This window comes from Python bivittatus, unplaced genomic scaffold, assembly GCF_059951505.1.
Source record: "Python bivittatus isolate LINGU-HERP-01145 unplaced genomic scaffold, Pbiv_v1 ctg000570_np1212, whole genome shotgun sequence".
Taxonomy (NCBI): Eukaryota; Metazoa; Chordata; class Lepidosauria; order Squamata; family Pythonidae; genus Python; species Python bivittatus.
The window spans coordinates 356,050-368,489 of record NW_028277097.1 but is presented as its reverse complement, the minus strand read 5'-3'; the positions used below and the strand labels follow the sequence as shown (position 1 = coordinate 368,489).

The following is a 12,440-nucleotide window of genomic DNA, read 5'->3' as shown; positions in this document are numbered from 1 at the left end:
CTGGGAGTGGCGGAGGGTACCTCGCGGGGCAGAGGAGCGCGCCAGGCCCGCCCAACGCCTCCTCTTTCACATTCCTTTCCGTAAATGGTGCCACAGAGGAAGCCCCCGAGCCCCGCCTCCTCCCCCCCCACCAAGGACAGCGCGCGGGAGGCGTCCCCCGAGAAGGTAGTCTTGGGCGTGGTCCTGCGTAACGCTCGCGCGCGCGCCCATCACATAATCTCCTTTTACCTCCCTATCAACTCGGTGCGTGTTTCAGAGAGCCGCCCGCGCGCAACCCCGCCCCCTCGCCCATTTGGGATCGGCCGAACACAGGCCTCCGGCTCCAATCTCCACCCTACCATGTTTGAACACGGCCGCCGCCAACCCGTCACGGCTGACGCGGCGAGCACACGGCCGCAGGGCGCGTTCTATTTATGTTTGTGGCCGCTAACTTTTGCATATGCCCGCCCCTTTCTCCTCCCCTCCTTTTGTGGGCCAGGCGGAAGGCTCCCTCCTCTTTTGACCGTATATGGTCCTGGTAGGCGGGACCTGCCGCTCCGGCAGTCTCTTGCTCCCTTCCTGGTGCCGTTTATAGAGTAAAACCACTTCCGCTGTCTGCTTAGAAGCGGCGCGATCATGGCGGAGCGCGGACAGCTCCCTGCCCCCGCCAAGCGCCTTTGCTGCAGACCTGGGTATGGTGCTGGCTGCAGGCCGGGACAGCGGGCAGGCGGCGGCGGCGGCGGCGGTGGCGGCGGCGTGGATGTCGGCCTCGGCGGCGGCGGGGCTCTGTGCGTCGCGGGTCCCTCGTCGGCCGCCGCTGCCGCTTCCTCAGCCGCCGTCGCTTTCCCCTCTGCCCTCGCCGCGGCTTATGCCGCGTTCGGAGTGCTGCCGTTGGGCAAGACGCAGAGCCCGGAGTCTCTGCTGGACATCGCGGCGCGGCGGGTAGCGGAGAAGTGGCCGTTCCAGCGGGTGGAGGAGCGGTTCGAGCGCATCCCGGAGCCCGTGCAGCGCCGCATCGTGTACTGGTCCTTCCCCCGCAGCGAGAGGGAGATCTGCATGTACTCCTCCTTCAACACCGGCGCCGCCGCCGAGGATTCCTCCGCCAGCAACGCTTCAGCCGCCGCCTCGGGCGGGGGGTCCGCCGCCGCGGCTTCCACGGGTACCGCCGGCGGTGGCGCCTCTCTCGCCAGCGCCGTCTCCAACAACAGCGGCGGAAGCGGGGGGACCAACAACGCCGCGCCCGGCGGCGGCGGCGCGACCGACCCCGCCGCCGACGAGAACCGCCTGCCCTTCCGCAGGGGCATAGCTTTGCTCGACGGCGGCTGCGTCGACAACGTCCTGCAAGTCGGTGAGTCATTCGGTCTTCGGTGCAGGGGTGGGTGGGTGGGTGGGTGGGAGGCGGTGAGAGGGTGATGCCGTCGTTCCCCCCCCCCGCCCCAGTTTGCTTCCCGTCCCCGTCCTTCGGGTCACGGTCTCGTCGGAGTCCTCCCTCCCGCTCGCATTCTTGAAGCCTGACTCTCTTGGCTCATTCACCTGTACAGTCGGGCGTCCTCCTCCTGCTTCCGCCGCCTGAAAACCCCAGCGAGCCTTTTTTCTCTTAAGTTTTCTTTATTCCCATTCCCTCAGTCAGTTCCCTAAGAATACAGACTGCCCAGGCGCCTTCCTTCCCCCCGACACCCCCCCTCCCGTAGCTTCTCCTTTAAATCTGTTTTGAGGCTGCTCCACCTAATTCCAATTTGTCTCTTTGCATCCAATCAAGGGAGCCACCCTCGTATTTCTGTGGATTACTTTATGTATTTGTTAAAAAGGCAGCGCTAGTCCCAGAACATTATAATCCTATATCAGTAGCTTGTTTTTGCTGTCCCAGCACCTTCCAGAGCCACACACTTTCCACCTTTTATCCTATATTATCATCCATAGAAAGACCCACTTCTGTCACTTTTATTTTTCTCTTTATTCTCCTCCCCCCCCCCCCAAAGATCAAGGAGTATGAATGGCAATGAATCAGCAGGAGAATCCTCTGGGAAGCTCCGGTGGGTGGGCGGGCGGGCGGGAGGGAGGGAGGGAGGGAAGCAAGGGTGTCTTTGGGATTTGCCAGGGGAGACTGTGAGCCTTTAAACAAAGACATTTCTAGGACAGCAGCACTTGAGAAGGAAATCGCATCTAGCATTGGCTTGGCACAAAGTCCTAGAGTGCTCTTGTGTCCAGCCTGCATCTCCAGGTTTTTGTTATCGATGGCAGTGGGGGTAGGTCATTGGGTCATAAAGCTGTCAGATTGTTGATGAAACAACGAAGTCTGTCTGCGATGCGATGCAGGGGCGGGGAAAATGGGCTGCCAAGGAGAAACTGTGCAGGAAGGCAGAGCCAGCCTCAAGTGCTGCCAAATAGCTGGAGGATGTAGCTGGTTTCTTTTTCTCCCATTCCACCTTGCTGCAGAGTAAGGGAGACTGTGCTGGTTTCTCCATGAAATAATACTTTCCTGTAATGCTTGCGCTGTTCTTCCTATTCCTCTTTAACTCCTCCTTTCTTTCAATCATGGGGCTTTGGAGGTGGATTCCCATCCCATTTCTGTCCTTCAAGGAGGCGAAAGTGGGGAGTGGTTACTTCTTCCAGTTAAAGGGGTGCTAAAGGTCTGTAGGATGACTTTGCTTTCTCTCGTTTTTTTTTATTCGAAGGTTTGCCTCTGCTCAAAGGACAAAATGGATAGATGGTTCCCGTTTTAAAACTTCCTGCTCAGGGCGAGGCAAGGTCCTCTGTGGTGCTGAGTCTTTTTTTGTTGCATTTTCAAGAGAGTTATATTTTGGCAGCATATCTTTGATGGCTTTTTGGAAATTCCCCCACTGATGAAGCTGACATCCTTCATTTTTATGTTTATTTGTGTCCTTTTTAGAGAGATATTTTTTCTCCATGAAAGGGGGAAGCCAAACAAAAGAGCTTCTTTCTTCGCTTTTCACTGTCTGCAAAATAGCAAGGAGCTGACAGTGGGGAAGGCAATCTGGAGATGTTAAAGCTGCACAACTCTATTTATCCTCCGCTCAGATTTGCTCATCTTCCTCTCTTGGAAATGTAAACGCAGTCTGTGAGTTTTGTGGGTTTCTTCTCTCCCAATTTCTAACTGTCCAGCATGTAGAAGTGATTTTTGGAAAAGACCATTCAGACTTTCCTGTCCAAGATCTGTGTTTTCTTGGTCTTTAAAAATGTGGCTGTTTCAGTTAAAATTGCCATCTGTGTTAGTATGGGATTTATATCTGTATCCAAGCTAAAAGGTTAAGGGCAGCCTGAATCAAAATGGAATTGCTGAATTGTGAGGCAGACCACATTCTCCCCATATTGCTTTCTCCTTCTGTTGCACATGATTTAGCTTTGGGCACTCCTCTAAGTTCTAATTAACATTCCTCAAGACTTCTGTATCTATCCCTCTAGCAGAAGTTGGAGGCATCTCTCCATTTGTGGTGCCACCACTAGAACAGAGCCTCTTCTGGTTTGGCTGGTCTTGCTGAGGGCTCCCCCCCTCCCTGTTTGACTCCACTTGCAAGGGATGAGAAATGACAGTAGGGTATGTAGTGAGGGTTTCTTGGCTGATTACATTTAAGCTTGGAATTCACTGTGAAAATAAATCCAAGAGGTGATAAATAAAAGATGCAATCTTCTCTGAGAGACAGACACCCAGCATGGGCTTAGCTTTGCTTGCTTTCAGCATTTAGAAGAGGCCTCATTAAGAAATCCTGAAAAGGGGGGGGGACCCTTCTGAAGCCTCAACAGGAGAAGGAGCCTTGAATGACGTTGTCAAAGGTCAATGCAACAGAGGAAAATATGCATTAATAGAACTTGTGTCCACTGTTGCTTCTGGAACACTTAAATAAACATCCAGTAAATGCTTCATGCTGGAAGTGTACTTTCATTTCTTCCTTACATGATCTGTTTGGAAAACCTCCAAGTTAGTAATGTATGGAAACTTTGCCTTTTACAGCATTATTTAAAATGTGACTTTATATGGGGTGTGGTAAGAGAAGATATAACAAATGATGAGGTTTTCCAAATCATGCATATGTATTACTGTATTTGTGTGCTGTTAGTTCCCAAGGGCTCTGAGTGGCTAACAGTCAGAAACATCATACAGTAATAATTTCCTGCAGTAAGTGCTGGGCTTAGTAAGATTGGTTAAAAGTTTTACAAGACAAGAAGAGTAAAAGAGTAAGGTTCACAGGTAAGTAGACCCTTGCAAATGGTCCTTCACCTTAAGATGCTGAATTAGATTATTATCATTTTAGATGTTATTTTGTAAATTGGTTTTAGATGATCTTATAACTTATCCTCCTTTAGATTTATGGGAAGCTGCTTTTGAAGCTGTTTAACACATCCTTTGGTTAAGAAAAAGTCTGTATAAAAAGCCATTCTGCTGTCATGTTGTTCAAATGTGTGATGTACAGTGCATGACCAATCCACCCAGTTCAACTATTGGAATAGTAACTTGTTCAAATACTGTGCTACAGAGTGGCATAATTCCTATGTAAACATTTTTAATGCTGGTTAGCATATCTTCAATGTCAAAGAATTTAACAGAAGTTGATTAATATTGTATGTTAGTCATTCAGCTTTGTCTTCTGACATTTAACAAAAACACAGTATAGGAAGTTCATATTGCTGGCTCTTCTAACTTAGCATTGTCAGCACAGCCTAGGCTCTTTCTACAACATGCCTGAAAATTCTAAGTATTAAACATAGAACTTTTCTTATGCCAGGTATGAGCTCTGTCACTGAGCTAAGACCCTTTCTCTAATCAAAAGAAATATTGCTTGGAATTGTGTTAATTGAGAGTTTAAAATGTATATGCCACCTCTGCTTTGAAAAAACAGTAATGTATAGTCCTGTAGTCAGTCATATTGTTAAAAACATGGGTCATGGTAAAAAAATGTTTTAAAATATGTTCCCATGTTTTTTAACAGGCTAGAATTATGTCTTTCATATGGAATGTCCTATACTTCCAGACTATTGTTATATGAGGTTCCATAGTTAGAATTTTTAAAATAAAAGGTAACATGTTTGTCAAACTGTGGTCAAGGTTATTTGCCAACAATTTGTTATATACACCAAGAAGTCTAACTATTGCCTTAAAAAAAAAACATACATACATATATCTCTTAGTTCTTTAGCTCCTTGGATCTAGTGCGTGGAGAGCATATCCACAGCTATTAGATTCTAAAGAATGCATTTACTTTATAAATATAGTTGCACATTATATGCTTGTGTGAAACCATATGTGGGGATTATTTTTTTATCAAGTTTAGTGTTAATCTTTAGGATGAAAAAAATGGGAACATGGTACATATGGTGTGTATATCAGAAACTTAGGTATTTATTATTTTATTTTTTAATATATTAAGCTGCCTTTGTCACTGGCTGAATTTGATCTGTAAAACAATTTAGCAATCAAAATTTTAAAATTTTGCTATTTTTCAGGGAGCATTATTTGCATTCTAATTTGCAAGGCTACTAAGAACAAGCATTTTGCAACTTTATAATAAGTAAGCAGTTAGCATGACATTCTTTGTAACTAGGAGCCATACAATCACATTAAAGAAAAAATGCTTTAAAAAATGATCTCGTTCCTGTGGAGCTCAACCCTTTGTCTACAGATGTTTTCCCCCTTGCTGGTGTTTTCAGTGAATAAAAATAGTTGAAAATTATTAATGAAGTAACCTGGAGATAAGGACCTTAGCTACATTGATGGAATTTGGAGCACATAAACATCCATTCTTGGATTGTAGAGTTTGGTAGTTCTAATAATGCACTACATATTTATTGGGAATTTTCATTCTATTATGTCTATAGCTTGGTTTATTTTGATAGATAATTATTATAGTTTTCTGATTGCTGTTTCAGATATCTGTGTTTGTCTTTGCTCCATGGCATGATATATTTGAGATAGATGTCTCATGCCAGCAGAGCTGCAGATTGAGATGTGATAATTCCAGTTGTAGCTTCATTTGCACATCTGTGTTATAATTGCTTCATGGTTGATATGTGAAATTTAAAGGAGCTTTGTATATTTTGGGGGGAAAATGTAACAAGGAAGTGTGGACAGAACTACAGCCTGGGCAGGTTCTGCTGCAGATTTTGCCAAGACCCTTCTCATTCATTAGGACTTCTTATTCTCCAAGAGATTCTGTCCATAAGATTGCACCCTCACAATATCTCCAAAGTCAGGACCTCATAAACAATTCAATTTGTTTTCTAAAAGGTTGGCATGGTTAAACTTCCTGTGTTACGATTTGAGGACTGAGAAATAATTCTGCTTCCAGTCAGAGCATATTTACATACTTAGTTATTGCATAGTTAATTTTGCAAACCACATTCTGTAGTTAATTTTTTTATGAGCCAATACTTCTGGCCATTAATATATTTCCAAAGGTTACCTTTTTTTTTTTAAAGGTAGTCTGTCTCTGATACTTCTGTGTACATGAAGGTTGTTTTTTAAGCAGTGCCTGTTTTCTACCCAGTTCCTTAACTCCACCCCATTTGTGGTTTTCATGTAAAGAAATAACGTGTTGGGATGGTGGAAGTCAAATGGCTTTTGAAATGAAAGTAGATTTATTTGATTATTATCTCACTTTTAGGCAAAATTCTAAATCTGCATACTTGATGACTCTGTTATGTTTTGCACATTTTGGCACCAACTATAGTGTGCATAAACCACACCTTAAGCTTGTGTGAAGTCAGTAGTAAAACAAAAATAGGTAAAACATTTTATATTGCACAACTTAAAATGCTTCTAGAGGGTAAGCAGGTTAGAATTTCACCTACTAGTTAATCCAGTTTTGATGCCAAGAAAGCCTCTTGGGTGTTCATGTAGTACAACACCTGTACATTGTGTATACCTATAACTATGAAAGTGGGTGTATTTGATTATTTTATTTTTTCATCAAAGCAGTCTTATAGATTATAGCTAGGCATTCCAAAGCCAGTTGAATTTTAGTACAATAGTAAATTGTAAAGCAGATTAAATACAGATGGCATGTAAGTAATCAAGTTGTCTTCTCTAGTTGCTATATTTTAACATCAGGTACAATTCCTGAAATTCAGTTTGCTCCTGGTCTTTGAAGCAAAGGAAGATATGAAGACTGGCTTGAGGATATGGTTGTGCCACTGTTCTGGTTCACACGGCTGCTAAGCCATAATGCACCTTATTTGATTTTGTCTTAATCTCTTCTGTGAAACCAGCCACTATAATGTGTGAAGCATGATTTACATGCCAGTGTCCTGACTTTTTCTGCAATAAAATCTTGAATATATAAGTTTAATAAATCTGTATAAGAATTTATATCCCTATTGAAATACTTTTCCCGTCCCATCTGTAGGTGTTTTTTTTTTTTAGATGGGCCCCATAGCATTCTTTTGCTTTACAATAATTCATTTACTGTGACTACATTTCCTGCCTCTTAATGTTAAGGTTTCTAACTAAATTGGGGCTATCTCTCAAAAACAAGAGTTTCATGCCTGAAACAGCCATACAATAGCTACAGTATAAATGAAAAACATGAGGTCTTTAATCTGTAAAATGGAAACTGAAAGAATCTGTAATACTAAACCTGTAAAAGGAAAGCTTAATTTTAATTTTTTTTAAATAAAATCTTATTGCAAGTGAGTACATCTGACAGTCTTTGAAATAGCTGGAAGTTGTGTTTGGGCAGTGGCTGAAGAGGTCTGACATTAATTGGAATGATGCTGTAGAACTTGTCAGTAAATTTAAATTCTCCCTTCTGGATTTAGCTGATCGGATATGCTGGAAGCTCATTTAAGAAAGTACAGTAATGTGTTGGAAATGTAGGTGATTTACCTCTTGTCTTGTTGTAACAGCTTGTCTGTTTTTATAAGTTCCTCTTTTATTGTTAATTGGTGTCAGATCCACTGAAAATAATAAGGGCTTTCATGGAAGACCCAGTGGAAAAGGAAGGTCAGGTTGAAGGGAGGAGTAGGAGACCTGAGCCTGGATTCCAAGGCTTCTCTTGTCCCGTGAAGCCTGAAACTAGGCAATGTTGGGATTTTTAAGATGCAGAATCCTTGCTAATTTTAACCAAAAGCTAGTAATACAATACTGACTGAAATAAAATATTTCATAATATATTGCAGTATTGAGTGCCTTGGATTTTTGGCCCTGTTTAAACAAACCCTTTAAACCTGGCTCCAACCCAGACCCTGTGTGAGAGTGGATGATGGACCCCTTGCGTGGTGATTTGTCTTTTGAATGGTTCCTGGCTTTTTTTTTCTGGAATTTTTTTCTTTTTGGCAATGCCATTTATTTGTTTTTAATCTTCTCTTTTAATTGTTATATTTTGTTAGCTGCCCAGAGTCATGATGGATTGGGGCAGCCTATAAATTCTATAATGAAATAAATTCCATAATAAATACATTGTTAAAATCTTTATTATTTAAATAAGAGTATTTTAATGAATTTTCATGTGTGGCATTTAGATTTTATTGGATTTTGAGAGCAAGGATTGGTGAGACATTGCATGCCATCTAGCAAATTAAATAAATAAATAAAGCTTGTCTGTGTGTAAGGTCTACAATTCTGCATTCATCCCTAGCTAGATATGGCCACATCTGGAAGGAATCAGGTTGGGAAAAGTTACGGTAGTCTCTTCAATAACGTATTCCATAGGATTCCTTATAAGTAATTACCTTTTGTAGTTAAAAGAAAATAGTACTATAAGTTTCACCAGTAACAATTCTTGATCATATATTATGTTGTAAGTTAAATATAAAAATGAAGAATGACATCACATACTGTATAATGGCAATTGACTCTTTTCTCTGAGAACATAATTTATGTTATTCTCTCCATTTTCATGTGGAAGCATTACATGTTATCAGTTAAAACTCAAAATGTTTCATTTTAATCCAGAATGCAAGTTTTTATGCCATTTAGCTTCAAAAATAATAAAAACTTATGATGTGAAGTTTATATTTCATGATATTTGATTTTACAAAATGTGCTTTTATGCATTCAACCTTGAAATCACTTACTTGTTACCTAGTTGCGTTGATCCAATTCTTCCAAACTGATTGTTACGTTCTTCTTTCTATAAGGAAGAGACAAAGGACCAAGAGGCACATGCTGAGTAGCGCACACACATTCTCCAGCAGCAGGTCCAGACTGCTCACAGCTGCACTCCGGCTGTCTGTGCCCCCACTGGCTGCTTTCCTCTACAGCCATGGCCCCATTGGCAACTTAGGAACAAGGCTAGTCCAGTTCTGTACTAGGTGAGATCCAAGGCGAGAGTCCAGCAGACTGACCAAGGTGGAGGAGGAGGAGGAGGAACCAAGGCAAAACCAGTTCTTGCAGTCAGAACTGGTTGTTGTCTAGTTTAGATTACATCCTGCAATAATTGATTTATTGAATTATGCATTTGTAGATACTAAATTACAGATGGGTACATCTGAATATTTTAACTTCTTTGGGCCGCAAGAAATTCTTAAAACATAGTACAGAACTTGGACTGTATATGGCCATTTTTCTGTTTGTGCTGGTTGCCATCTTGGAATGTTTAGAATACTTTTAGATAGAGGTTAAGCAACTTGAACATGGTTTGTTATTGGAACAGTTGAGCTCTGTATATTACGCTGTAATACCCCTAAATCTTGTGGGATGTATTTCTGAGTAAAAAATTGTTACATGGAATAATGTAATTTAGAAATTACAGAAGGTCCAGCCAACTTGTATACTTTGAAGTCCCATTGATCTAAACGGGGAAGGGTTAAGCACATTCATAAATCTGGGAGCTAAATGCTTAGCTTTGGCTGGACAATGTCTAAACCAGTGTTGTCCAAACTTGGCCACTTTAAAATGAGTGGACTTCAACTCCCAGAATTCCCCAGCCATCATGGCTGGCTGGGGAATTCTGGGAGTTGAAGTCCACTCAAAGTGGCCAAGTTTGGACAACACTGGTCTAAACCATTGTGAAGTGAGAGTATATGAATATGTTTAAATCCGCTATGTGAGCATTCCAATCTTTTTGCTTTTTAGTGCTTTATTTACTAGTATTTCACAATGTAATGCTACTTTGTGAACTTAAATCATTTTTTAAAAATTGTTAATAGTTTACTTTTGCTAGTTCAAGATGATTGGAGTAACAAATGTAAAAAGTTGCAAAGATATAGTATGCTTTTACGTGTAATTTCTTAGTATCTTTACAAACTAATTGTCTGTATTTGGAGTTGAGCAACTTTGAGCTTTGAATCCATCAAAGTAACCCTGTTGTTTAAATCCATTTGTGAGAAGTGGTTGCAACCTATATAGTCCATGGTGTAAAACTAGGTGTGTTTATATCTTCTGTAAATGAATAAAAAATGCTTTGAAAGTAATTATTTGTTAATATCTAGCCAGGTAAAAATAGAATAAACTTTAAATGGAAGTGCTATTAGATATAGTGATTAATGTTGGAATAGATTTTAATTCTATCCCAAGTCTTAATGAGATCAAGTGATAATAAGAAGCACTTATGTGAACACAGGACACTTCATATAGGCTAGAGCAGTGTTTCTCAACTTCAAGAAGTTTAAGATGTGTGGACTTCAGTTCCCAGAATTCAAGCAGAATTCTGGGGAATCCTGGGAGCTAGGTCCACACATCTTAAGCCTGCTGAGGTTGAGAAATACAGGGCTAGACTGAGTAGTAGCAATGAAGCTAGTGGAGAAGATCTTTCTGGCGTAAGAACTTCCAGATACCTGAACGTCTGTTGCATTGAGGTTCAGCTCTTTAAATAATTATGCAAATAGCTTGTCTACTCAGGATATTTGCTAGCGGGGAAAACTGTTCCTAATGCAAGTTCACTAATACTCGCTTAACTTTTCTAGATTCTCAGATATATTAAATGTCAACTAGATGTCTGATGGCTGCATTATAATATTGAAATGTTTGAGCTGCCCCCCCCCCTTTTTTCCCCTAACTCTATAGGAATTTTTGCTGGCTGCTGGGCTGCAGATAATTTCAGGCCTGACTCATTTTATTGAACACTTTAAATGGTTGCTGTTCTGCATATGATAGCAGCAAAGTTTCTTGAGCAAAATGTGATTCCCACTTGAGTCAGCATGAAAAGGATTTTCTGTTAAATCAGTCAGCTGTTTACTTGAGAACAGCTGACAAAATTTCATAGTTTCAGGCTCAAAGGGTAAAATGAGCTTGTCCTTTAGGCAGGTTTGGATAGATTCCAGGCTTTGAGAAAGAACTTGAGTGTCTGAGGACTGGAAATATTTTTTTTCACTTTTCTCTCACTCCTCCCATTTTGCCTCCTGAGTAATCCCAAGGATTGGTAGAAGATAACTTTAGTAATTTCCTGTATGATTAAAATGAAAACTTGTAAATGCCTACTTGTTTCTAGATAATAATAGCAACATTTTAGAAATGTAGAGCTGGGTGATTAAAAATAGCGGCAGGTCAGTTTAAATGTATAAATAAGGAAGTTTTACAAATTATTCTGTTTTTCTTCTGTGGATGTGCAGATTCCATATGATTATTCATAGATGTACTCAACCAGCTGAGGATCTGAGATCATAATTCTAAAATATAATTAATAAGTCTTAGTTAATTGGGGGGAGAGGTGATTTGTCTTGATAACCACCTATTTCTAAGACATGTTGCCATATTAATTTCTCTTCTGTTACTAGAATTTTTACTTTCTCAAAATGTAATGGCCTTTTTCTTCCTCCCTCCCTCTTTAATAATGAGTTGGATGTAATGTTTCTTTAGGATGCTCCCGGTAGCAAGGCAGCCTCTCTCCTCTCCTCTCCTCTCCTCTCCTCTCCTCTCCTCTCCTCTCCTCTCCTCTCCTCTCCTCTCCTCTCCTCTCCTCTCCTCTCCCCTCCCCTCTGCTGTTCCCCAATCCCCCTGAGCACATTTTCAAGGTGCAGGAGAAAATCAGCAAAAATCGCTGCCCCCTATTTCACTAACAAAAACAACCAAGATGAGAAACCTTTAGAGTTTGAAAGCAGCCCATTGTCTGTATGACAGCTTCTGAGCCCCCGCCCCCAAAGGAGTTTTGTGAAGGAAATGTTAAGAAGAAAAATAAGACCGTTATTGTAGATCAGGAATGGACAGCTTGTAGTCTTCCACCTAGTGATGGTGATGATGAGCAATAATGTTAATAATTTTTAATGAACATAGACTATGTTGGCATCCTCTGTAAATTGATGTTAGTGAAGTACCATCAAGTAAAAAAGCATGCTGAGGTTGTTAAAAGCGTGAACTTGGATGCCAGTCCTGTTAGTTGGCATGTCAAACTACTGTCTGCAATCTGTTTTTGTATGAAATAGGTATGTAAATTAATAACAAAGTAAAGTATTACTCCAGTTATAATTTTAGAATCGTTGAGAAGCTTTTAAGATTGTCTTTCATTTGGGAGAGAAGTTTAATTGTCAGAGAAGTGGCATGAGGAAAGCAGCACCAGTATTGCTTTCTTTCC

At 41.3% G+C, this 12,440-nt stretch overlaps 1 protein-coding gene across 1 annotated transcript in view; it reads left to right on the top strand.

Moving 5' to 3' along the window:
• The first annotated feature begins 605 nt into the window (after positions 1–605).
• The window catches only part of ZSWIM6 (zinc finger SWIM-type containing 6), a 102,089-nt gene continuing 90,254 nt past the window's right edge, over positions 606–12,440 (top strand). Inside the window, exon 1 of the mRNA XM_088152733.1 lies at positions 606–1,327. Within this exon, the coding sequence (XP_088008859.1) occupies positions 616–1,327 (712 nt within the window). The 5' untranslated portion in view covers positions 606–615. The remainder of the gene's footprint in view (positions 1,328–12,440) is intronic.